General features: G+C 53.7%; 1 protein-coding gene and 1 long non-coding RNA gene across 3 annotated transcripts; one reads left to right on the plus strand and one right to left on the minus strand.

Moving 5' to 3' along the window:
* Nucleotides 1-23,602, minus strand: LOC122377776 (cytoskeleton-associated protein 5-A-like). Of its 2 annotated transcripts, XM_043358185.1 has the most exons (28): nt 23,462-23,602; nt 20,249-20,320; nt 19,709-19,899; nt 19,044-19,250; nt 18,351-18,522; nt 16,714-18,077; nt 16,057-16,275; nt 15,446-15,629; nt 14,908-15,096; nt 14,217-14,453; nt 13,453-13,615; nt 12,770-12,936; nt 12,076-12,309; nt 11,671-11,787; nt 11,224-11,376; nt 10,778-10,981; nt 9,991-10,126; nt 9,398-9,591; nt 9,044-9,183; nt 6,965-7,189; nt 6,535-6,639; nt 5,752-5,926; nt 5,163-5,350; nt 3,046-3,211; nt 2,456-2,794; nt 2,052-2,280; nt 998-1,218; nt 1-675 (listed from the first exon to the last, which is right to left on the minus strand). In XM_043358185.1, the coding sequence occupies exons 2-28, from the start codon at nt 20,303-20,305 to the stop codon at nt 568-570; spliced, it is 6,084 nt and encodes a 2,027-aa protein (XP_043214120.1). In that variant the 5' UTR covers nt 20,306-20,320; nt 23,462-23,602; the 3' UTR covers nt 1-567. The 2 variants fall into 2 exon arrangements, with proteins under 2 accessions (XP_043214120.1, XP_043214122.1); XM_043358187.1 differs by lacking the exons at nt 19,044-19,250; nt 19,709-19,899; nt 20,249-20,320; nt 23,462-23,602 and adding an exon at nt 19,001-19,019.
* A 1,881-nt stretch (nt 23,603-25,483) lies between these two features.
* Nucleotides 25,484-26,557, plus strand: LOC122377778. Its single transcript, XR_006255920.1, has 2 exons — nt 25,484-25,788; nt 26,245-26,557. It is a non-coding gene; the product is annotated as an uncharacterized LOC122377778 (long non-coding RNA).
* Nucleotides 26,558-26,781: the final 224 nt, after the last annotated feature.

A 26,781-nucleotide genomic window follows, 5' to 3' on the forward strand; every position in this document is an offset into this window, starting at 1 on the left:
TTCTCTGATAAGTTTTATTTGTTCCTTCACCAGAACGTACACAGTACATATTGTGAAAGCTATCATGTTATAAGCAAACAAGCACGATGAAAATGGCGCTTCGGACGATGCACACGCGCGCCCGATCACTGTATGAGCTCTATGCATCGTTCTTGACTGAATAGTACGGATAGACCCGGAAGAGTGAGACGCGTGGCGTGACTTTCGACTAACTGCGACCAACGAAAGGTGCTACATGTTACATCCGCTTAGTCGACAGGCTTTAGTGCTGGCATGTTTAGTACCTAAAAGCAATTAATAGCCGATTAAATTACTCTATCCGTCGACACTCATGTCGCGGCTTTGTGTTCTATCCGTCGGTGTCCTTTTGTGCAGTAAAATCATAAACGTTTCAGGTGGTATCGCAGTCGATCTTGGGTCGGGTCGCCAGCTGGACCGGCTCGGGTCAGCCGTGTTTGGGGGGGGGGGGGGGGGGGGGGGGCGGAGTGGCCCCGCGGGGACAGCAGCCTGGGGGGGGGAGGGGCGGAGTGGCCGCTCATCACAGACGGGAGGACCGTCACGGCCGCGCTACGGCGCCGGGTTGCGGAACTTGGCCAGCCGGCGCCGGTACTCCTCGATCTCGGCGGCATCGGCCACCGGCTGCTGGGGGCTGCCTCCCACACCGGCTGACGGGCCCTGCCGGCGGAACAGAGAGACACGTCAGTGCCTCAGTTCATCACTGCGCGCAGGCACGCTCAGCAGTACCTAATTCAGCTAGAATTATTGTTATATTTATGACACGGGATTTAAAAGAAAACATTCGTTTTTTTTTTGAAGCCATGAAATTGATCTAAATCAGTCGACAATTTAACCGTCAACACGTCGAGAATACGCACCCGTGACGTATCGCGCACCAGTCCCTTGACAGGGACACTGGACACCCAAATTACGGTCGTTCGCAGCCCGGACGGAGGGGCCCTCCCCTCAGACCCGCCCCTGCACCCTGCCCGTGCCGTACCGTGGCCCTGGGCGGTGTGGACGTCTGGTGATGCTGCGAGGTCGGCCGGCGCGGCGCCTCCGCCCCGGAGCGCCACGACGCCTGCAGCTGGTCCAGGTCGCGGATCAGGTGCTGGTGCTCGGGCCAGTGGCGCAGCAGCTCGCGGAACCGGTCAATGTGCACGTCCGGCCGCCGCTCGTCGCTGGGGTCCTTTGGCAGCGGCGGCAGCTCCGCCAGCAGGCCTGAGGGGACGCCGGACCGGGCGGTCAATATGGGGTCCTTCGGCAGCGGCGGCAGCTCCGCCAGCAGGCCTGAGGGGACGCCGGGCCGGGCGGTCAATATGGGGTCCTTTGGCAGCGGCGGCAGCTCCGCTAGCAGGCCTGAGGGGACGCCGGACCGGGCGGTCAATGTATGCCGTATGGCCCTGGTCAGGCGGAACAACCTCTCCAGCAGACCCCTGGGGGACGTCGGGCCATGATTCATCCAGTGATGGGTAATATTGATGCAGCGGTCAATTCATGCAGCAGCCTGAGCAGCCTGCAGCGACTGTGTAAAAAGTGTTACATAATCGCGACAATGTAACTGGGAAAACTGCAGACAGTGGGTTTGAACTGTTTCAGTAACAAAATGCGATGATTAGGGTATCCTAGAATAACGACGAGCACTGGCGGATCCAGGGGGTGGGGCATTGGGCAGAAGCCCTTCCCCCCGAATCGCACGAAATCGACGTAATTTTGCGTTTTTCGAGAATAAAACCAAAACTAAAGTTTTATTAGAAAACGTTCGCTTTTAACTGCACAGCAGTGCGTGACAAATCGAAATCCGCTGAGTTTTTTTAAGTTGAATAAACTTTCAGGGGTATCCCCCCCCCCGCAGCGTCCCAGACCGCCTTTCTGGATCCGCCAGTGACGGTGAATATTAACAGATGAAACCTACAGATAACTTTTATCAATCCTCACAAACCTAGCCGCAGGTTACAGTTACCTATCAACACCACCTTCAACCCACCACATCACCCCATCGTCACCGCCACACACCCGGCCTCAGTCCTCTGCCCCTCGCGCCAGCCACTTACGCTCTGCGTCCTTCCTCATCCTGAGCTGCTCCTGGCGCCAGGTACGGTCGCGGTCGGAGGCGGAGGCCGCCGCGCCGGCCGTCTGCTGACCACTGCGCAGCCGCTGCGCCTCGATACCCTTCAGACCGCGCTCCACGTAGTTCTGGAAGAACTGCGACGACTTGCTGAGGAAGGCCTGGATGTCGGCGTCCGGGTTCTGCAGTCGGAAGTCGTACAGCTGAACCAGGCCCTGGAGACACACGGGGCCGGTGTGAGTGAGAGTGGACGGTGGTAGGGGTCATGTTTAACTGGGATGTGGCCAAGAGAAGAGCGGCAGAACGGCCCTCACCACCAGCACCTACTCTCTCTTTACAGCTAACCCTACTTGATGATCACCGCCTTCAGCTTCCATCCCATCCACGTACCTCTTTGGTGTTCTCTTTAGTCCCGATCTTCTTGAAGATCTCTGACAGCTGATCGTAGGTGGACTTGGAGAACTTGCCGCCGGCCGGCGAGGGTGAGGCCGAGGCGCCGGCGCCGGGCTGCCGGGCGTCCTCGGTCAGTTTGAGCGTGGCCTCGCCGCCGGTGGTGGTGAGCACCTTCATCAGGTAGGCCCACAGCTCGGTCTTGTCGGCGTTCTCGATCAGGCCGACGAAGGTGAGCACCTGGTAGCCGAATATGGAGGCGAGCGAGTGCAGCACCGTCTTCACGGTGCGCAGCGGCGTGTCGGAAGCCATCGTCTTCCACCAGCTGGACGGGTGCGCCTGCGGACACAGCGCCGGAGTCACAGCGACTAGACGGATACACGGCAGCGGGCAGCGAACGGGCGCAGTGTCTACTTTTTATCGGGAACGACGAAACGTAATAAATTACATGCAAGTCTCACTTTGACGTCCTAACTAAAAGCCCATCATATCTAATCACATATTCAACTCTGCTCCAATGAGAAGGCCTCGGCCCTTTTCCATAGCAAATCTATTTCACGTGATTAACCAATCTACGCGACTGTCCTTACCTCAAGAAACCTGTGGATTTCGAGCATAATCTCGTGGAAATCGAGCTGCGACAGCCATTCGGGTAGCAGACGGACTACCTTCCAGATGCATTTCATGAGCAGCTCCTGGTAGGGTGAGCCGGCCGCTCCGGACGAGACCGAGGCCCGCAGCATCGCCACCAGGGCGCTGACAGGGCACACAAATACACGTCACTGCCAAACATCATAGACATCGCGAAGGCGCGGCTGACGGGGCACACAAATACACGTCACTGCCCAACGTCATAGACATCGCGAGGGTGCAGCTGACGGGGCACACAAATACACGTCACTGCCAAACGTCATAGACATCGCGAGGGTGCAGCTGACGGGGCACACAAATAGGTACACGTCAGTGCCATTCGTCATAGAGACATCGCGAATGGACGCCAAAGTCGAAACGAGAAAACGATGCACTCATTACCGGTGCGAGCGACTTTAGCGAGTGTCATTTGAGCGAACGTCATTTGAGCGAACCATTTTCAGCGAATGGCAATTCAGCGATTATCAAGTTCAGCGATTATCAAATATAGCGATTATCAATTTTAGCGAAAGCTATGTTTCAGCGACATCTATTTCGTCGACTACAATTTGAGCGACTGCCAGTTCAGCGAAACACTTCATCGTCCTGTAACGTTCTTTTTTTGCGAGCGCATACGCGCGAATGTTTTCGGAATATCTCATGGTTATCCGGAACTGGATGGCGAATGTCACGTCCAAAGACCTCAGACATTGAGCTCCAAATGTAATGCTACATTTCCAAATAATTCCAACGGTTCAATTTCACCCCCTGCTCTTTATAGAATTCAACAAATAGAATAGTTATATTAAGTTTTGTCCAGACGGTACCTACTCATAGGCGGCGGAACGAAGGGGGGTACCGGGGCACCGTGCCCCCCCTTGATTTTGGCATTTTAACATTAGCCCTATGGGCGTTGCATGGAAAGGATGGGACCAAAAGTCGGCGGTGCCCCCCTTAATTGAAGGTGTTCCGCCGCTACTGAACGGTAGCCAATCCATTGTATTTAATTGTCTTTACCTCTGGTGGATTACAAACTGTTAGGTGTTATCATGACGTATGATATACATTATACATACAACCTTTGACCTTGAACTTTTGAGGTCAACATATATATCTTTCGATGCGGATTGACGAGAGGATCACGATGATGCCCTTAGTTTGTTCCTATCTTGACGAATTCGAAAATTATTCGAGAAAAACTCGCCATATCTTGCGCCACCATTTTGACTTTTTTGACCCCTGTGACGTCATCTTTGACCTGACCTGAAAATGACCCTTGTAAAAATTGTAGACCTTATGCGTGCGTATCCGATGCTGTTTACCGCTTGTCGCTATCTTGCTTTGTTCTCGAGATCTCTCTGTAAAACAAAAATTTAAAAACGAAACGTTGCAAGATCAATGAATAAACGTTGCGACATGTCGAGGCCTGATATTTTTGTGGTTTCAGGTTTCCAACAAGATTACTAGAACAAGATAACAGATTTTCAAGCTTTAAAACAATTTTTTTCATTTTGTCGCGCGCAGCTTGAAGCATAACACAAACCAAACGGGTATTCAAAGGGCAAGAATTTCCGAAAAGTAGAAATGATTGACTTTCGTCGCGTTCGGTTTCGCTGTAACTGTATTCGCTCAATTGGTCTCCCATTGACCACCATATATTCGCTCAATCTGGTTTCACTGATTCTGGTCCTCGCTAAAGTTAATAGTCGCTGTGATTGAATTCGCCGACTTGACAATCGCTGAAAAAGTCAGTCGCTTAAATTGATAATCGCTGAAAATGTTTCGCTCAAATGTCGTTCGCTGAAATGACGCTCGCTCAGGTGTCGCAGAACCACTCATTACAGCTATGTAATAATAAATACCTTTTAAATTCTTCAAATAGCTGCTGGCCGCTGTCAAAGTCAACGGAGGCTAAGCTAAATACTTAATAAATACTACTAGCGCAAACCAGCAGCAGCTTCTCTGATATTCTCCATCCGAATACACAGCCATTTCGCCGGCACCGTCAAAACACGTCCGTGTCTCGTGACCCACCGCGCCGCCGCCGCCGGAGCTGCGCGGACCCGCGGCCACTCACCAGACCAGGTTGGTATGGTTGGCCTTCTCCACCAGCCGCACAGTCAGCTTGTTGACTGCGGCCAGAATAGCGGCGCCCTCGCCCTGCTTGGAGAGCTTCGGGCACGTGATGATCTCCAGGGAGGCGGCCACCAGCTGCTGCAGCGCCTCGTGCGAACACTTGTCCGCCAGCGACGGGTAGTGCAGAAGCTGCGGCGGAGCGCCCGTCAGGAAAAGACACTAGACTCCCACTTCCCAGTCTAAACTGATACGTACTCGTCTCCGCTCAGATCTTTCATCGATAAACCAGCTCACGCAACACTATAAAAACAGAACGAAATTTTTGTGAGAGGTCTTTCTTGAATTTCCAGGACAAAAGCAATGCTGCCGTGCAAAGGCAAAAGCTACTGTGAGGTCACATTCTGACCTCACATAGTAGTTTTGCCTTTGCACGGCAGCATGGATGATGCACATTAAAAATGGCGAAAAGATTACTGGAGTCCGACAGAAAGTCTGTGGGCTACATTTAAAAAATCAAAAATCAAACTATCGACGACTCCGTCCCAACAGTCGGCGGCAGTGTTGAGCCGCGGCGCGCTGCGTTCGTGTACCGTGGTGAGCAGCGTCGACACCTCGCGCGCCAGCGCCGCCGTCGGCTTCTCGTCGGCCTCGACGGCGGCCAGCAGGCGCCGGTACTGCACCGTGGACGCCTCCAGGATCCGGCCCGTGTGGTCGGCCAGCACGTCGTGCTCGTTTGACTTGAGCACGGTCATCAGACGCTCCAGCCTGACGGTCAACGGGGGGGGGGGGGGGGTAATCATAAGACGCTCCAGGCTGACGGTCACGGATGGGGTCACCAGACGCTCCAGCCTGACGGTCACGGGGGGGGGGGGTCATCAGACGCTCCAGCCTGACGGTCACGTGTCCGAACAGGCGGTCGAGAAAGGCATATTGGTAGCTAGATAACAGAAAAGGACTGCACATATAATCATATGCCTCGTAGCTAGTGAATCAGTGAAATTAAACATCAAAATTACGGAATCACGGTATATGTGACTGGTTAAAACTAAGTAAAAACTTGCTAGGCATCGCTGTCAGATATAATAAGAGATCACTGCCCCTGCCGGACAGTGGTGAGTCCCCCCTCCCCCCCCCCCCCCCCCCCCCCCCACCTACCCCTGTCGGACGGTGACTCCCCCTCCCCTCTACCCACCCTCGTCGGACGGTGGCCGGGGTCAGAGTCAGGGTACTGCGACCTCTCCCCTCTACCTACCCTCGTCGGACGGTGACCGGGGTCAGAGTAGTACCAAACCTGACCTCTCCCCTCTACCTACCCTCGTCGGACGGTGGCCGGGGTCAGAGTCAGAGTACTGTGACCTCTCCCCTCTACCTACCCTCGTCGGACGGTGGCCGGGTCGGGATCAGCCACCTGGCCCACCCACTGCTCCAGTTCGGCCGTGTGGTAAGCAGACTGGGAGTTGGGCTTGGTCCAGCTGTGTCTGAAACAACACCGACAGAGTCCCAGTTAGGTGGCTGGCTGACGGCGCTTCACAGCGAAATAAAGTGGAATGGTGAGACGCATTATAGCATCCTAACATCCTTCCTTTATCTAAAATGGCACGGTTGTCGCTTATTTGATTAGGTATGGCGACCTACTGTAGTACTGTAGGTAAGAATATAAATGCAATCGAATGGATTGAAATGAATTATCTTCATCCGTGCGTCACTATAAATACAGAAGCATGACGCTAGTCCATCGTCCCCACCGCCTTTCACGCAGCCCACAAACCACACCCCAGCGCTCCCTTCCAACACCGCTCTCACTTGAATGTGGGCGTGACGAGCGGCGGCTCGTTGATGATGGCGTCCATTTCGCGCCACACCTGACGCCAGTGCAGCTCAAACTCCTCCATATCGGCGGCCGCCGTGCGCGGGTACTGGCTCATCAGACGCTCGCAGTACTCAGTGATCTCGTTGCGCGGACGCGGTGGAGCCGGCGGCTCGTCCGGCTCGGCAGGCGGTGGCGCCGTCGGCAGACCGGAGCGGGGCCTGCGGCGGCGCGCCGGGCGAGCGGTGTCAGCGGGGCTGGCAGTATACGGCTGTCTAATCGATGACAGACGTGGACATTTATAAATTCTACCAACTATCCCATCGAGAGCAGCTCCAACCAATGGTATAAGGCAAGATAATTATTAATTAGCTTTAATAATGCAAAATTAAATACCAAAACCGACAGTTGTCTGGTACAACTTATGCCATCACAGGGCTTTTTCTCACTTATTCACTACTTTCTAGCACTATCACCGTGCACGGGTCTATTTCACACAGACACTGACACAGCACTAATCCGTCTTCACTGAGCCGTTTCACATGAACATTACGGATCACGGAGATGGAGGGGGTACGCGCGGCGGCATTCTGTAGCCCGGTGAAGAGAAAACAGGCGAGCGGCAACGAATTACGTCAAAATGTCAAAATAACAACATATAAAACCAAAATGCCACAAGCATGTAACACTATAGTTTGTCAGTTGAAATACACACGTTAGGACATCTAACCTAAAATATGTTCTAACGTTGGTCTATGGATGTATACTGGGAATCTGTAACGAATAACCTGTTAACTTTAAATGAAATGTTGCTCTGTATGTCGGTGGGATGGACGACATGTACGAGTATCTAATGGGTCCAAACTCAGTCTACGGGGAGACACCCTCTCAGTCAGTCTATCTCTCGAACTGAGCTGCCACAGATTACGCAGCGGTACGCCACCAGAGGGGAGTGTGGGGAGCACACAGGGACACACGGCACAGCACACCCGGCCGGGCCGGGTCACGCGGCAGACGTGCCCGTGGCGCCACCCTTCGTCGGCCAACTGGCGCCACTCGCGCTCGGCCTCGTCCAGTAGGTCCTCGACACTGCCCAGGTGCCGTCGGCGCAGCGGCGGCGGCGGCGGCGGCGGCGGCGGCGGCGGTGGCGGCGGCGCGGCCACCACGTACCGCGCGTCACCGGCGCCGGCGGCCGGCGGCCGGGCGGCGCGCGGCGCAGGCACGTACCGGGCGCCGCCGCTGGCAGGGGGCGGAGAGGAGGCGGGCGAAGGATGGCGCGGGATCAGGTGCAGTCGGCGCCGCGGGCTCGGCAGCACCGAGTAGCTCGAGTTGCGGCTCAGGGACCTGCCGCCGGCGCACACACGGCCCGCCGTCAGACCGGCGCCGACACCAACCGCCAACGGAGACACAAACATAGCCCAGGGGGCAGCTGGCGCGCTCAAGTGTGTATACTACTTTGGCAGAACGTGAATAACTTGATATTCGAGCACGATTTACCAAGTGTGCTTCGTTGAGATTGTAGAAAAACATTGATGGCAGACATCATTATTGAAAAATTGCAGACAGTACCGCCAAGGTGTCATTAGACGAGCAGTTTTTCCACAAAGAGTTTTAGGAGAGCAAGAGGCATCAGACACATGTTTGAGACCTGAAAACTGGAATGTTGCATACATTGCATTTTGCACGGCTGAAAAACACGGGTCAGATCAAGTACTTCCATATTCGCCAACCACAGCACTGAGGATATGTCATAAAATATACGACCGTCTAACTAGTTATTCTGTTCGCGAGAGCTCCTCACTCAGACACACCGCCCCTCATCCTAGTCTTAACCCTGTGAAACGCAGAGTGCGAGCTAGCCCTGGGAGATAAGAGAACCAACCAGCGCACTGCCGCCACACCTCGGTCAGACCTGCACTCAGCACGGAAACCAAGACAGCAGCACGGCGACCGGGAGTACGACACGCGGACCCATAGGACGTGCCCGTGGCGGCGCAGGCTCCTGGCAGCGCAGGCTCCTGCGGTCCCCCAGACCCCCGTACCTGGGCGGCGCCGGCTCCTGCGGAACCCCGTACCTGGGCGGCGCCGGCTCCTGCTCCTGGTGACTGGGCTCCACGCACGAGCGGGGCCGCTCGGCGGCCGGCGGCGGCGGTGCGGCGCGAGGCGGGGCGCGCTTGATGCGCTCCTCCAGCAGCGAGAGGTCCTTGTCGGAGATCTGCCGGCACACAGCCCGACAGTGAGCCAGTCAGAGGCCAGTCAGATACAATGCAGCGCCGCACACAGCTCGAAAGCCATGGCTGACTGAACTAGGATGATCTGATTGAACGGTGACGAGACAGCGATTACAGTCAACTCAATCAGCGATTCAAAACTTTACCAAGATTCGCCAACCCATCGCCGTATCCGCCGTAACAACCCTATTCACTTACATTTCCGATCAGTTTGTAGAGCTTGTCTCCGGTGTTGTAGTGAGCCTGTACGAGAGCGTTGAGCGCGGCCTTGCGCACCGCGTTGTCCCTGTCGCCGATCTGCCTGGCCACCTCCTTCAGGGCGGCACCCGCCGACGGCTGACACACTCCCAGTGCGAACGTCTCGATCATGTAGCCCACCTCGTCAAGACACTCTGAGAGAGCGCGGAGAGAAAGCACGGACGCGGGCCGTCAGTGGCGGCAGAGGGAGAGAGTTTATCACATACGAGAGCGTGGGATTCAGCTCGCTGTCAGGGCAGATCGGCCGAGTGTGAATCTAAGCAGCAGAAAATGGTTCAACATACCTACCAATCGCAGAGTGACTGTGGAAATCAGCAAATGCTTTGCCAGCTAGATAAGCGATCATGGATCAATTGGTGTACGAAAAGTCACATGGGCTCAAGAATTTAAGTCGTCACACATAAGCCGCTCTTACAGTAGGTACAGAGCTGAGCCCATTGCGACAGGACGTTGGGGAGCAGCACAGGGACAGCGCAGGGGCAGCCAGCGGCAGCGTGTCCCACCCACCAGCCCGCAGCTGATCGGGGACTCACCGGCGCGCTGACGGCCGTTCTTCGATTTGAGTCCGTCCATGACGAACAGGAACACCTTGCTGGCCGGGTAGATTTTGTACAGCTCGCGGAATATGTTCCGCATCGACGCTCGGATTGAATCCTTGGGGTCTCCCAGCTACAGACAAACACACACAATACAGAACAGAGGGGACAGCTGTTAGACCTTCTGACACAGATAGCTGGTTTGGATACAAGTAATATTCAACACGATGTGCTAGCGCCAATGGTCACTGCCGTCTGGACCATAGAAGAGTTCTCAATCATCTTGGTTGAACCAAACAAACTCACCAACGCTTCGTGAGCGGAGTCTCTACACATCCTTGTTTCATAGTGAGTTTGTACTGACTGGCGCAATGCTAGCACCAGTCAGCGACTTCCAAACAAAACAGCGTGTTTCATGTGTTAAGGGTTTACTCGGTGTTACACAGTGAGTAGAAATAACGCAACTAAAACGCAACTAAAACAGTAAATGTGACCTGCTTAAAAAATGGCGCCTTCATATTGCTACCTATTCCGCAAGAATACATGAATGGGAAAATCACATAAATATGATAAAGGGATGATGTGAAGCTAAGCTAGAAACCATTTGATGCAATGAGCATGTCCTACGTAACACTATAATCTTAACTATCTTCCTAACTAACACCGACGGAATGCAAGAAAACATACGCTGATAATTGAGGCTCTCTGACCAGTGACCACCGACCCACGCCCATCGCCCCTGTCTGGCACACAGCTAGCGCCCTGGCTGCAGCGGCGCACGCACCTTGACAATGGCGTACGGGATGAAGGCGGTGGCCTCCTGCTCTAGCAGCCGGTACTCGTCGTCGGCCAGCCGGATGAAGATCTGGTGGAACATCTCCAGACCCTTGATGATCACCGTCGGGTTGGTGTCGAAGAAGCGCAGGGTCATCCACTTGAGCAGCAGGTCCAGGTTAGCCGAGACCGCCTCGAAGCTCGAGTCGGTGCACTGTCGGAGAGAAGAGCAGTCTGCTGATCAGAAATGGCGGCGACAGAGGACACGGAAACGTGCCACCAGCAGAACCATCACGGTGAGGAAAACGTCACAGCTATAACGTCTGTATCATGTATACATGCGTGGGAAGGACCCACGGAAGACTACACGCCTCGGTTGGCTGGACTGACACATTCCAGGCCGCTCGGAGCGGTAGATCTGCCAAAGCAGCGGGAGGCGGCCGCGGCGGAACGTACCCCAGACAGCGTGTCGATGGCCTTGATGTGCTGCTTGAAATCCGAGTGGAACATCTGCGTCATCAGCGTCTTGTTGACGCCGGCATTCGTCATCTGGTCCTTGAGCTGCTCCAGGAACTCGGCGCGGGGCTGGCTGAAGTTCCACTTCAGACACTGCGGGCGGCACCGATGGACGCAGGTTATCAGCGTGACACTGACTCGTTCCCAAACCCGAACAGAAGTGGACGTCTGCATCCTCGGTTAGCTTCAGAAAACCCATTGGAGCATACACCACAATTCCCGCAATAAGTGTGCTACCACAATTTACCTTTACTGACTATGCATCGCCAATCGCCACGCCTCAGTGCATCCATTAGTTCTCTTACAATGACGGTCTGCAAACACGATATCACATAGCATCTCTGACGATTCACAAACAAACACACACAAGACAACAGTGAGACACACCTTGAGTTTGACCTCATCCGCTACCCGCTGGCGCTTCAAGTTGTTGACCTGAAGTGGCGGCGCCAGGTCGGCATCCTCGTCCTTTGCCGACCGGGCGCTGGTCGCTCGTGAGCCCGCCTGCCGAACGCGGGGGAGGTGAGTGACACTGGAGAGGAGGGCTGAATCAACGCATAACACCTCTGCCGAGACTGGCCGAGAGCGGAGTGCGTGGTTTCTGCAGTAGCAGTTTTTAGAGTGAGCACATATTACGAATCGGTGTTTGACATAACTATATACCTAACCAACAGGAATGTAAATAAGCAGCATCTCGAGAATTCACGTAACAATAATAATCAATAACAACTAATGAACAAAAAATACACCAGATGAACGAGCACGCGTCCCCGTAAGCTGCCCGCCGCGTACCCTGGTTTTGGAGGCGGCGCGCTGCGTCTTGCCGCCGCCGCGGACAGCCTTCCCGGACGGCGGCGCGGCCGACGGCTCGTCATCCAGCAGCTCCTCCTCCGACTGGGCCGAGGCCAGGCGGGCCGGCGGCGCGCGGCCAGCCGCCGCCGCGCTCTTGGGCTTGGGCGGCGCCTTGGCCGGCACGTTTGGCCGCTCCTTGTCCAGCGCTGCCATCACCGTGGTCTTGGAGGCCGGCTGTAGGGGGGAGACGGAGGAAGGCACGGGTCAGCCCGGCGACCGGCAGGAGGGAGAAGGCAGCGGCAACGGGTTAGGAGTTTTTTTTTTGGGGGGGGGGGGGCGTGCCAGTCGAGACATGTGTACCACGAATACTGCGTCGGACACATGTTGATAAATCCCATGTTGTATCCAACCATGTAACAAGTGCTTAAATAAACACACCTGAATAATTAGCGCACAGTTGAAACGTGGTACTTTTATCTAAAAATGTTTAACAACGAAAAACTAGCCGGCATAAATGTAGTATATTATTTTGTCAGTTAACATAACTTTCAAAAGAGGGGGAAAATGACACTGAACGTCAAACTACTGATAAATTAACTGATCATGACGCTGAATATGACATCCGATCACCCACTGACGCCGATAGCAGCCCCGCCGAACGCCCCCAGTCCGCCGTGGCCAGGCCGGCGCCCACCTTGAGTTTCCCGGCGTGTCGCGCCATGGCCTCGTAGCTCAGGTGGATCATGAAGGGCAGGACGGCGTCGGCGGCGGCGCGGCGCACCTCAGCGCTGCGGTCCTCCAGCGCCGTGTACAGGTGCGGCACGCAGGCCGTCAGGTCGTCCTTGGGTAGGCCGCCAGACACTGCCGAAAGCCGGGCGGCGCGTCAGCACGGCGACTAGGATTGTCCGAGTGTGACACGAGCACAGGAGAGAGTTCTGGACGTGTTGGAAATTTAAAACGTCATTCAATGAAGACGATTAGACGGCGAGCAAGTAAGACGTACTCGAAATAGCAAGACCAATCAATTTTGCAGAAGCTATGTTGGCTGTACTATTCAATGTTATTCAACGTTATAACATTCAATCAGGGATGTAGCCCTGGCCTTGCAAATCAATGAAATTATGAAATAGAAGCTGATAAATCGCGTGTTCGAAGCCGTGTTGGACACTGCATTACTATTCAAACATACACCACCAGCCGCCGAAATAATTTATCAGTTGAATCAATTTACACCTCCTACACTACCGAGCTATCGTAAGGTTCCTAAAAAAACGAGCGCACGACAGCACGACTACCAGCACGAAGGAAGCGTGTTCGGAATATACCTGGCTCCGTCTGTCCACACAGGCGCGCCAGTCCCTCTATTCGGCGCCTCACCTTCCTTCATCTGGATGGCCAGCCAGGCGAGCAGTTCAGAGCGTGTGTTGGGCGTGCCCGCCTTGAGCGCGTCGGCCAGCATCTCTCCATCAAAGAACTCTTTGAGACTGGTCTGCTCCTTCCAGGTGGTCAGCGCGGCCAGCGCCGCCTGGCGAATGTTGGGCTGCGGGGCGAGGGACGGTAGGTGAGCGGGACGCGGGAATACCAGCCGGGAGGGTGACGGAACAGGACGTGCCGTGGAAAATACCGGTGCAGCTCAGCTACACAGTCCACAGCAGGTTGGGCTCCAAAGGGAACGTGCCCGGTTCATGTATTCATGGAACTGACTAACAGCGTGCCTAGACGTGGGGTCACTCAGCCATACAATTCACATAAAAATCAAGTGACCAATGATTTAGGCTTATGGAACACTGTCATCCACGATGCCAAGACTCAGCGATCATGATTTACAACACGCGAAGAGCGCTCACAGCATTTGGTAGTCGGTTAGCCAATGTGTTTTGGGGATAACTATGAATTACAGACGCTATAATAAAATTCATAGCAGAAATGGGAACAGGTTTCGTGCAGCTACTTCGGCAATGTTTGTCAAAAGCCTGCCGTCGTATTCATAAACATTCATCGATCATTGTGATGTTGGGAATTTAATGCTATGAGAGCTGCACCGTGAGCCCCCTTCCTCCCCGCCCAGCATTTCAACAATGAACATCCGTCCCTGAGCTGCACTCCCCTCCCCCTCCATCCTCGCCGTCCTCCGCCCGTACCTTGCTGTCTGCCAGCGCCGTCAGTAGTCCGGGAACGACCGTCTTCAGGTGGGCGCGGCAGTGCGGGCCCAGCGCGCCGCCCAGCTCGCCACAGATGCGCAGACTCTCGGCCGCCAGGTTTTTGTTGGAGTCGACGCAGCGAGCGGCCAGCGCCGAGCCGAGCTCGCCAATGTTTGCCGTGACGAATTTGGCCTGGCGCAGCAGGGCGGCCACCTTCTGCAGAGCCTCGTTACGGACCTGGCGGCGAGCGGAGAGTGGGGAGGTCAGGAGCCGGTGACTGGGGAGGGGTCAGGAGCCGGGGTCCGGGGGAAGGTCAGGAGCCCAAGGACAGGGGGAGGTCAGGAGCCGGTGGGCAGGACAGAGGTCAGGAGCCGGGGACAAGGGAGAAGCCAGGAGCCAGCGCGCAGGGCACCGGTCAGGAGCCCACGGGCAGAGTAAGCAAGAAAGCACGATTATAGCTACGGATAGGCTAGAGGAAGCAGAACAATACATTGTTAGCAAAAGTCAGTGGAAGGCAGGACATAAAAGAGACCTCTTATACCAAAATCCAGCGCGTGATGTAAGTCAATTACAACAAGCATTGAAGGAAAGCATGTATAAACGACCATAAAAATGTTGATTTAGTTAACACTGCGTCAATCCGCCCTCTGAGTTCCAGCAGTCTCAGACGAGGCGCACCGGTTCCACCGACCTTCCAGTTTTTGTCGGCCAGCTCGGTCAGCAGGGCGCCCGTGACCCGGTCGCCGATGTCCTCTCGCGGCACCAGGTCCTCGACGGGCGCGGCCGCCGCCGGCTCCCGCTCGCCAGAGTCGTCGCCGTCGGCGGCAGCGTCGACGGCGCGACGGCCGCGCGTCGGCGCCGGCGGCTGCTCGCCAGATACCTGGCAGGTGGGGGGGGGGGGGGTAACAGGGGGGTAACAGACGCCCTGGACACTGGACAAACAGGCACGAATGACAAGACCCATTGAACGTTAGGCATTGACTAACTGCGTTCCGAACAAACCCAAACTATATTCTGTGCTCAAGCAATTCAAACGTCTAAATAGTGCATTAGGTGCAGATAATTGGCCGCCAGATTTATATCTTACAGTGCATAGCAAATGACTTAAGTCAGTTTAAAAGCTTGCTTCAGCAATTCACACATAAACAAATTGAAAACCTTCCCCTATTCGTCACTATGACCGTAATCCCCCCCCCCCCACATCCCCGCGCCGTCGGCCGGTGACGCACCCGCTGGAACTCAGCGTCGATCTGCTGCAGCAGCGCCGGCTTCTCGTCCTCAAACAGCTGCCGCAGCGTTCCGCCCATGTACAGGTGCATGGTGCCCAGCAGCGCCACGGCCGCGTTCCGGATCGCCGGGTTCGTGTGCGCCAGCGCCTTGCGCACGTAGTTGACGATCGGCTTCGGCTTCAGTCTGCGGGGGAGAGGGGGGGGGGGGGGGCTCAGTGGCGGCTGTGGAGTCAACTGGACGGAGCCGGCATCCAGCCGGAGCCGATCCTGATTCCGTCTGCATGGCGACCAGGCTACCAGGCAGAAGAGCTTACGTAGGGATAGAGTAACTTACGCAAGAAGTGTAGCGTAGGGACCAATGCAAGGATTACTGCTATTACATTCTCTAAGACTCTCGAATAACTACCGCAAAATAAAAGCCCTTTCAGAGGCAGCTTACGAACAAAGTGTCAGATTGATTTTATATACACAATTAAGCAAAAAGACTCATTCATCGTAAACACTCGCGAACCGTCAGATGAGCCCTGATAATTGGCCCGAAGGAATTGCAGCTGTCCGTGCTTCCTCTACCATATGATGCACAAGCCCAGTCGGGCCGCCTCTCCACTCACGTGAAGCCGAACTCGCGGATGCTCTTGCTGAGCCAGCTGAGCGCTCCCTCCTGGACTTTGGGCGACTTGTGCGCGAAGGCCAGCTGCAGCACCTCTGAGCTGATCGTCTCCAGGGAGAGGGCCTCTGCCATGGAGGAGAGCGCTGCCGCCGCGCCGCTGCCCGTCTTCAGGTCGCCGAGCTTGTCCACCAGGTCGGAGAGGCAAAGGTCGGCCGACCGCCTGGCCACCGGACACCACGGACGGATCAACGACACGCGGCCCACAGCGGTCATGGGGATGGCATTAAGAAAAAAAGATTCTCTAAGACTCTCGAATGGCTAACGCAAAATGAAAGCCCAGTGACCTTTGTGAGCGAGGATGGCATTTGCGAATAGCCCGTACATGGCATTATCGATTTTTGTGACAGGGGGAGTTAAGTTATACGAGTTGGGGCGGAACCAAGGAAAAGATGATGACATTCAATTCATAATACGAGGCAGATTCCTTCATTGTCGTGTTTCCGCGGGAGCAGTAACACGACAATCAAACATTCCAGCTGACACACCCAGTCTGACGCAAACCACATAGAAGCAGCGATAAAGTAAAGTTATATCTATTCATTTTACGTTGCGCAGTAAACTATAAGGACTTTACAGCTCACCTGGGCAGACTACTCACCTGCTGAACTTTGTGTTTTCAGCCAGCTGCTGCACCACGTCGAACTTGAGTTTGAGCACCTGGAAGTTGTTGTCCTTGAGGCCCGGTTTGCGGCTGAGCGCCACAAGGATGGCCTGCGTGGGCAGGTCGCTGCGGCCGGACACGGTCTGCTGCAGCGTCTGCGTGGCCTCCAGGCGCGTCTTCCAGTTGGAGTCGGCCAGCTGTTTGATAATGTCCTCCGAGATGAGCTCGGCCACCAGCTGGTCGGCCTCCTCGGGGCTCAGCTCGGGCTCAGTGACCTCCGGCCGCGCGGCCGCTGCCGCAGCCGACGACGACGCTCCGCCCGCCGACTTGGTGGCCGCCTTCTTGGCCGGCGCCTTCTTTGCTGCCGGTTTGCCGGCGGCCGGCTTCTTGGCGGCGGCGGCGGCGGCGCCGCCCGATTTCACCACTTTGGGTTTGTCGGCGGCGGGCGCGGCGGCCGGCTTGGCGGCCTTGGCCGAGCCCTGGCGCACCTTCAGTTCGGCCTTCTCGCTGTACTCCTTCACCTTGGCCACCTTCAGAGGGTCCTGCTCGCCCATGAAGGCGGCCACCGACTTCTCGCCGACCACCTTCCAGGCGGTGCCGAGCGCCTCGGAGGCGGCCTCGCGCACGGCCGGATCCGAGTCGCTGAGCAGGCGCGCCAGCTCCGTCACGTACACCTTCAGCAGCTTCTTGGTGAGGATGGCAGGCGTGCAGTAGCAGAAGCAGCGCGCCAGCAGCGCCGCCGTCTCCGCCTTGATGCTGGGGTTCTTGTTGCCGAGCGCGCCGACCACGTCCTCCTGGATGGCCTCGAGCGAGGTGGCCGGGTAGATGGCGTCAGCCGCCTCGCGCAGCGCCGCCACCACCGTCGCCTTCTTCTCCTTGAACTTGTCCAGGATGGCCGACATGCACGACACGGCGTAGGGGGAGAACTGCTTGCGCAGCCCGGTGGCCAGGCCGGCCAGCGTCTGCCCGGCCAGCGCCACCAGCATCACGTTCGTGTCCTTTGTGATCACCTTTTTCAGCGCCTTGACCAGATCACCATAGTCGCCGGCGGCCAGGCGCGGGTTCTTGGCGATCAGCTCCTTGGCCGCCTCCAGCGACTGTTTGCGCTCCTGCCACTTTTTGGCCTCCAGCAGCTCGTAAAAGTCCTTGGGCAGCATCGGGAGGATGTTGACGGGCTCCATGAGGTCCAGCGGGTCGACGGCGTCCGGCTCGTCGCCGTCGTCATCCGCCTCGTCGTCGTCGTCGCCGCCCTCGGCGCGCGCCTCCATTTTGGCGCGCAGGTCCTGCTGCGAGCGCAGGAAGCGAGTCTGCTGCGGTTTCTCGCCGGCCGTCTTTTCAAACTCGGCCTCCAGCTCAGAGACCTGGCGACAAGACCGATGGGGAGGGCATCATAGCGGGCGGCTATAGGGTCGGCTGTGAGCCACCGCAGCACCAAACACCCGACACGACCAACGAAGGTCCGCCCCAGCATCCAGCCTGGCCAAAACCCACAACACATAACACTGGGCCAAAACGCACGATATTTGATGCTGGTGTTCACAGCCATGTCATAACGTTAAACCGCTACCATTATCAGATCACAATGATCGGATAATAACAGCACCCTGGCATCCAGAGTGAGCGACTCCACCGACCTGAACGGGCTTCAGAGAGGTGAGCTGTGCCTTGATGGCCGCCCCGATCCAGCGGTGCAGCTCCACAATGAGGCCCTTGGCTTCCTCGCGCACGCTCTTGTCCTTGTGCTCCATGATGACGGGGATCAGCTTCACCAGCGGCTTCAGCGTCAGGATCTTGTGACCGAACGAGCTGCCGCACAGGCCGGCTTACAGGTCAGATCGGTGGGGGGACGAGCTTGGATTAGCAGTGTTCTACTACTAATCCTGGAGACCAACTGCCTGGCTGGGGCAGGGCGATTCATTCCCCATATCTCACAGAGCACTGGGTAGAGTCCGGAGACAGATGCTGGTTAGGAGTAGTAAAACAGCCCAACCCAAACTGGGTGTGATTTTCACTTCGTACTTTACTGGCGGTGTTTCAGCAAACAATAAAGCCACATAGAAAAAAATGAGCGATCATTAATAATGTAGGGAACAAAAGCATACGATTATGGCTTTAATACCAAAATGAGATTTATTTCATCACGTTACAATCAAAGACAGCATCTTTGGACGGGGGAGGGGACGGGAAGGTGAAAATCACCGGGCCAGGCTAATACCGTCCAACATTTCGAGGGGACTGCAATGGCCGGAGGGCCGTTCCGCTGTGCTGGGAGTGCTCTCCACACCTGAGTGCCAGGGTCATGGCGCCGAAGGGAGGGCTCCACCCACCTGAGTGCCAGAGTCATGGCGCCGATGCAGGCGGCCACCACCTTGGGGTTCTTCTGCGAGAATCCCTTGATGAGCTCCTCCTGGACGATCTCGTACTTTTCGATTTCGACCACCATGAGGAGCAGATCGCGCGCCTTCTCCCGGGTGCTGGTCTTGGGCGCGGCGATGGCCTTCTGCACGATGGCAGCAACGACGTCACCACTCACCCTGGGGAGGAGGCGGGGACGTCAGTGGGACGGCAGGCGCCTCCCAACAGGGCAGAGCACCGGAGACCGGGCTGCCAGACTAGCTATCAGTAGCATCACCTCCCAACAGCACAGAGCACCGGAGACCGGGCTGTCCGACCAGCTATCAGGGGCATCACTTCCCAACAGGGCAGAGCATGGGCCACCGGGCTGCCCGACCAGCTATCAGGGGCATCACTTCCCGACAGGGCAGAGCACCGGCGAGCATAGCCAGACATCCAGGTGGCGGATGCGCTTCACCCTGGATAGTAGAAATTACATCCGACATCGGAATGTATCTAACAGAACAGGGTCAGCAATTAAATAAAATAGACTAGCTTTGATAAAAGATAATACTACGGTGGGCTTCCCAATATACCCCTGAGCCCCAACCACCATTTGATACTTGACGAGCCGAATCCAGAACAAAGGGGAACGTACCGGCCAGCCACATGGGCATTCTCCATGAAGACCAGGGAAGCCTCCAGGCCCTTCTCTTGCGCCACAGCATTGCTGTCAGCAACAAACTTCTTAATTAGGGGAGCATAGCGGTTAAACTCCGGGGCCTTTTCATCAAGCTGCTGGAACAGTAGTGTGGCCTCTTCATAGCCTTTGAGACGAGCCTTCCACAGCTGAAACAGAAAATAACGACACGACGTCATAATAGATACCGTAAGTATTCATAATATGGATGATCCTCCCGGTCCGAGGCCGAGGGTGCCATACTATGACGGTTTATTGCGCAATCACTCGGAAAGTGTTTGAGAAAAAGCGCTGAAATTTGGCATGCTGATGGCTGATTCAAGCAGATCTTTTAGCACAAACATCACTGAACGTAAAACTCGGAAAGCCCCCAAAATTTCTTATGATTTGCCATTACAATTATGAGAGTATGAGGTATAGTTAGATTCGTGAACTATAAGCAGCAATAGTGATTTCAAATGACATCCAGCTTTCACTAGTGATATGTCAATGTCTGACCTTGTGTTGGCATTTATCCTCCGTGGAGAGCTTCAGGTATTCGTTGTCTTCCTCCATGTCCAGCAGCCTACCCTGTGAATGAAGACACACACAAAACAATGTGAAACTGTGAACCGAACCTTTGTTACGGAGCCACCTGATAATTGTTATTTGCCCCAGCTTCTGAAGTATTACATAGACAGCCATATCATTCTCAAACTCCCAAGGATCTCTGCCCTCTGGTCTCATCAGTCAATTAAACCCCGAAAAGCTTGAACCATTTGATGGCTAACGATGGTCTACAAAGGGTCATTGAAATACTTATTAACCTCAAGCAGTAGCCTGATTGGAGCACATTGAGCCAGGGGCGGGTGAAAGCGCACGGTCCCCTGTAACACGGCTTCTGTGCGACAAGGCCAAAAGAGGTAGGCAGCCCTGCTTAGTGCTTACGTAGGTTTGTAAAACTACAAAAGAAATTATAAACAAAATACTTTTATCATTTGAATCTCGCCGGACCTATTGCATTTCCACATACTGGGCCCAAGGGGTGGGACGGGTACGACCCCCCTCTCCGTTTCGCCCCTAATTGAGCTGGAGCCTTGCAGGAAAAAAAACAGCGTGTGAGCCGTTACAAGACGCAGCAACTGGTACCCGATTTCAAAGTCTCTGGTCAACCGGTAACCTCTGAGGTCAGGTCAAGTGCACCAGGATCCGGAATTGTTTTTGGTTTTGTTTTTCCATCGTTTTCTTCATGCCCAGGCATGTCGAATAATACAGTCAACAGTGTGCCCCGAAAGTTCGTGTACACATTTCCCATGCAAATATTGCATATGAGAACCAGCTGAAAAGCCAAGGTTTTGATGCTCATAAGTGCACTAGACAGGTTACATGCTTTCAAGCTATTGCAGGGGAATCCTCTGCAGTTTCTGCATCAGACTTTGGTTTAACGAGCTCCACAGCAGCATTGGCTTTTTCCTGAAAGCCGACAGCTTGCATCGACACCATTCATGAGTATTTTGTAGTTATTCACTGGAGTCTTGCGCCAACCCCTTCATGAAGAGTGAAGACTGGCGCTGACATTTCAAGCACCAATTTCCTTTTCAAAATGTGGGGTACATTTTTCGCATCATATCGTAGCAGGGTGTGTCGGCCATCTGTTTAACCCTCGCCCGTATAGGGGGGGGGGGGGGGTCGAACGGACCCCCCATGAGCCCTGATCGGCGGCCGGCTAGTACTCTTGCCCGCGCTCACATACGTGCACGTTACCCCGGCAACGGGCTATTGACCAATGAGAAGCGAGAAAAGTGTTACGTCACTGCGATTTTTCATATACCTGTGCCCCCCGGACGTGACGTAGTGTGCTCGCGCGCGTGCAGGGTCTCTGCGATAGAAAAAGAGCGCTAGCAGCGCGCCACTCGACGCCGCAATTGTCAAAAGTGGCGTGTTAGTATGCTTTATTATGAATGATGTGTGTAAAAGTGAGTTTTTATGTTGTTTATTTGGAGGAAATGGTTGGAATAAATTAAGTTATTTTTATTTCTGTTGGTTGGAGTTTTTATTAAAAAGATTTCGGTCTGTACCATTGATATTTACTGAAAATACCTTCGCTTGAATAAATTGCAGATATTTGGCAACTGAAGTGTTAGGTAAGCCTAAATCATATGTAAAAAGGTAAGAGACACCCTGATTATCATTTGAGAAACGAAAATATATGAATTTTCTTTATAAGACTCGCTCAATATGCTACTCCGCGGTTTATGCCCCGAGGGTGTCCGAGGGTTCCCGTTAGTTTGTCGTTGGCGCTCGGCTCGCGCGCGAGCCGACGTCACCGCCTGTGACGTCGGCTCGCGAAATACGTCATACCCTGCACACAAAATAGCCGGCTGCCGAACAGCGCTATGGTTTTTCGCGAATAACTCGCGTAAAAAGCGGCCGATCGCGACGAAACTTGCAGTACCCTCGCGTTAATCAATTTTACACCTACCCTGAAAATTTCATGACCCTGACCCCAATGACCTTTGACCTGTGACCTACTTTTCGAGACCATGTTTGGCCGGAATCGCGATTCTGCGTATGTCGGCTAGCATTAGCCGCGCGTTTGCAGTCTTTGCGTGGTTTCAACCGTTCAAACATGTGATATGATGTTGCCCCCATGCATTAGGGTGGGTGTCAAGGTCACCTGAAGGTCAGGTCAGGTCACTGACCTTTGGTGACCTCGGTTCACTTTTTCGAGTTTTACATGTTTCTAGGCCAGTTTTTGGAGCTGAATTCGAATTTAGCAACTAGCTCGATCAGGGGCGAAACGGCAAGGGGGGCGTCCAACGGACCCCCCCCCCCCTTACACGTTCGCGGCTGGAAAAACACCAATACGGGCGAGGGTTAAGAGACAGTGCAATTTTTCAACTCCCAAACGCTCATCATTTCCCAGGCCAAAACATTCACTAGGTTGGCAGAGTGCCACCCTTCTCTTGAGGGTGGACTTCCAAGGGAGGTAGATAGAGGGCACATATTTTGAAACAACACAGTGTGGTTTTTATATTATTATTTCAAATTCTTGTAGGTGGGTAACTATTAGATTCTGTAGGATATAGTTTTTTAAACATATATTGTTCATTTTTGAGCAGGTAATTCTGGGATGCATACTGTGATACCGCTGTGATTGCACAATACGCCCCGCCGCCACCTCTCCCGAACAGTCACCCTCGTTAGGCCTATAAAATAACTCTTACTCTTACTCAGACCAGGGCCCTGTTCGGTCGCTGTTTTTATATCAGCGTGCACTGTGCTGTCGGTTTTCCCTATATAAGGAAGTTATTGCTGTTATTGCTGGCGCGGCTTGGCCTCTCATTGGTCTAACGAATAGCCCCCTTGAATTCAACCAATGAGGAACCAAGAAGTAGCAGCATGGTCACAGCCTGCTGATAAATGAACATTGAACAGGGTACGAACAGAGCTCAGGGTGGGAATCAGTCCATGGCAGGCGGCAGCCCCTCCCCCTCCCCCCCACACACACACATTCGAAGCAAAGCGAGCACAACACAAAACTGAAACCAACCAAAACAGGGTTACAGTTATGAGTTACCTCTTTTCGCCTTGTGGCACTGGCACAGGGGTTCAGTTACAACGAGCTGTGAATTTTTACCCAAACAAGCAAGGTGAAGATAAGGAGGCGAGGCATTGAGCACCTGACCTTTATCTGCATGCTTTCAGCTTATGCTGCATGCATCCACAAACCTCAATCCTTTATCCAAGCTTTGGGGACGATCAGGATAAAACTGAAATTATTTGAACCGTTCACAAACTTCACAAACAGCCCCTTTTCGCTTGATTTCTTCCGAACTAACGGTTTCAACTTGTTTCGTTTGTGAATGCGTTTGTCTACAGCTGCTGATTTGAAAGTGAGCAATTGTGTTCTAATTCCTGTTCGTAGTCATGACGATTAACACTAACTGAATCTTCTATTGGTTACTAACGAATATTCATCAACTGCTAACGATAGCCTGTCGTTTGATGACGTACGCATAAACGGTCGTCAAGGTTGACGGACGACCGTTACGCATTGCAATTCTTTGACACGGGAAGCGCATGAAACGAATCTCAAACCAAGGCCCTAAATACATCTCGATCCTCCTCGAGGCTCGAACAGGGCCAAGGGCGCACACAAGGGGGGGGGGCACACGGGCCCGTGCCCCCCATTCGAGTTGGGGGCCCAACTATAAGGATTAGCGGGCCCATTTCAATTTGAGGCGGCCGAAGGCCGCCTCAAATGGGCACTAATCTTTAGATCGCCGAAGACCGTGCATAGAAATGAGCTAAAATAATGATTGGAAAGAGCGAAAGACCGGGAGGGCCAATCCATTGACCTATACTAGACTTAGACTAGACTTATAGAGGGCAATGGGCCCATCTCATTCCCCAGGAAGCCCACATGAGTCCATATGCGCAGTAGCGCAGCCAGAGTGCAATTGTGGTGAAATTTCAATGGCCCTCAAAAGGCCTCAAAGGGCCCTCGGATGGCGTCACAGGGTCCTCAGATGGTCTCGAAAGGCCCTCAGCGTCAAATGGCCCTCAGATGGCCTCAACGAGCCACTAGATGGCCTCAACGGGCCACTAGATGGCCTCAAAGGGCACTCAGCTAACGTCAAACGGACCTCAGAAGGCTTTAAAGGGCATCAAAGGGCCCTGAGCTGACGTCAGAACCAGGGCCCCAAGCTGATGTCAGAGGGTCCTGAGCTCGCATCAAACGGCCCTCTGAAGGCCTTAAAGGGTCCTTAGCTGGTGTCAGAGGGCCCCCAGCTAGTGACAGCGGGCCCTTAGCTGGCGCCAAATGGCCATCAAAAGGCCTCAAGTGGTCCTCAGCTGGAGTCCAACGGTCCTCAGCTGGCGTCAAGCGGCCCTCAAAAAGCCTCAAAGGGCCCTCATAGGTATGGCATCAAAGGGCCCTCAGCTGGCGTCAAACAGACCTCAGAAGGCCTTAACCCGCGCGGGGCTGGGGGGGTAAATTTTACCCCCCCTCGCGAATTTTTGCGATATCTCAAAAACGGCGGCGCGCAGCGCCGCCAAACTTTCAGTACCTTTTCTTACATCAATTTGACACGTTCCCTGAAAATTTGAGCGAAATCCGTCGGAAAATTTTTGAGAAATTGAGGTTTTAGTGACGTCATGTTCGCCATTTTCGCCTCAAAAACGGCAAAAGTTCAAACGCCGCTAACATCTTCATTTTTAAAGGAATCAAGACGTAACAAAAAGGTTATACGTAATTTTACTTTGTCTATCAAATGGCTATCTCGGTTTTTTGAAAATTTTGGATTTTGGCCTAATTTTTTTCAAAAAACTGATTTTTTTGGGAAAATCATTATAAAATCCAAAATTTTGAGTCTATCGAAAAAACCGGAATATATGTCAGAGAAGTGGTCTATGTGCACCTACATACCAAATTTTAGAAGAATCTGTTCAAAAATGTGGGAGTTATTCAAAATTTTATGACGTCACGACACACAATTTTTTTGAAAAATGACTTTTTTGGAAGTTCTAGACCTCGTACGGAAACAAAAATAGCACCATTCGATTCGCCGTGCACTGAAAGCAATTTTACACTCACATCGCCGTATTAACACCACCTAAAGGTGTAAATAGCAGACTGAGCACTATATGCAGGTCTGTAACACGGCAATTACGCTTAGAAACTGATCAAAGCGAAATTACACCTCGTTGGTGTGCAAATCACACCCATACAACACCTTATGGAGGTGCAATTCTGAACTTTAACACCTAGCTTTTGTTCATTTACGAATAACACCTTCCTGTAGTGTAGATGATCGCGCTTCATGTGTGCTGTGTTATTGACAAAGGATCCTTGATCTGCGATTGCCGCATTTTTGTCTTGGCTCAACACTGCTCTGAAGTGTAATGTACCGGACGGCAAAGGCGCATGCGCGTGACGCCGCTCGCGCACCCACGCGGCTTTCAGTGCGCCATTGTGCTTCAACGAACGTGGTTGTTAGTGTGCTGAGCTGGTGTGACTATTGAGCATTGAGGAAGACCCATCTGCTCCAGAACGGGTAAGTAGATGACAGCAGCATTTTCAAGATTATACTTTTTCTCGAAAAATTAGGACGTGCGTGATTTCCAAAGCTAATTTGTAATGCAGGGATGGGAAAAATGAGGCGTGCCGTGGTGCTGGCTTTGCTCTGCTTCTCTTGATGATATCTATGGCACTAGGATTATTGGTTTTTGCTTCATCCTTGTTTAATACTAGAACTTCGTCAAATTTTTACGTTTGGAGACCTCCCGTGACCTCAGCAATGACCTGATCAAAAAATGACCTGAATGATTCTGAACGATCTATAACGAGCTATCTGTTGCTTTTGTCTGCGTCTTAGCTAATGCTTTCTTAGTTAACCTGGCGTGCCCCCCTCCCCCCATGGCGAAGTTGGCTGAGAGGCCCACCCGGGCGCGGGTTAAAGTTTCTGGCAGCGGCCTAGTATGAGTCATTTCGCTTCCCATGTGTGTTTCAGAGAAGGAACTCGAATACCTTCTACTCGAGATGCGTGAGGAGCAGGTCGTTTTTGGCACTGCGACAACGAACGGACCGTCCACCATCGCAGATGGCGCATTTTGGGTCGAAAGGGGGAAGATCACCGAATTCCAAACAAAATGGCGAACATGCAGGACGAGCTGTACATCACGAACATCGCTATCTTCTTCGAGCGCGCTCGCAGGCGCTGGACTCGAACGCCTAGCCCCGGTTCATATCTGCAGGGGACTCGCCGTTTCATGTACTTGTTGCACGAATCAACGTCCAATAAACGTTAAAATATTCTGACATTATACTGGTGTTTATTCTTCGTAAAGAGCGTGAGCGTGACCGGTGCAGAGGAAAGGGGGAGGAGGGGAAGGGGATTTGGAATCAACAACACCCGAAATCGGATCGATATATACACTCGGAAGGCGTGCTCTGCCCTAGGTGTAACACTACAGTAAAAGGTCAATCACGAGTGTAACCGCCTTTTTCATCCGCCTGGAGAGTGTAAACGTGCAAAGTCAACGCCCCG

The sequence above is a fragment of the Amphibalanus amphitrite genome, unplaced genomic scaffold (assembly GCF_019059575.1).
Source record: "Amphibalanus amphitrite isolate SeventyFive unplaced genomic scaffold, NRLGWU_Aamphi_draft 000050F_arrow, whole genome shotgun sequence".
NCBI classification, from domain to species: domain Eukaryota; kingdom Metazoa; phylum Arthropoda; class Thecostraca; order Balanomorpha; family Balanidae; genus Amphibalanus; species Amphibalanus amphitrite.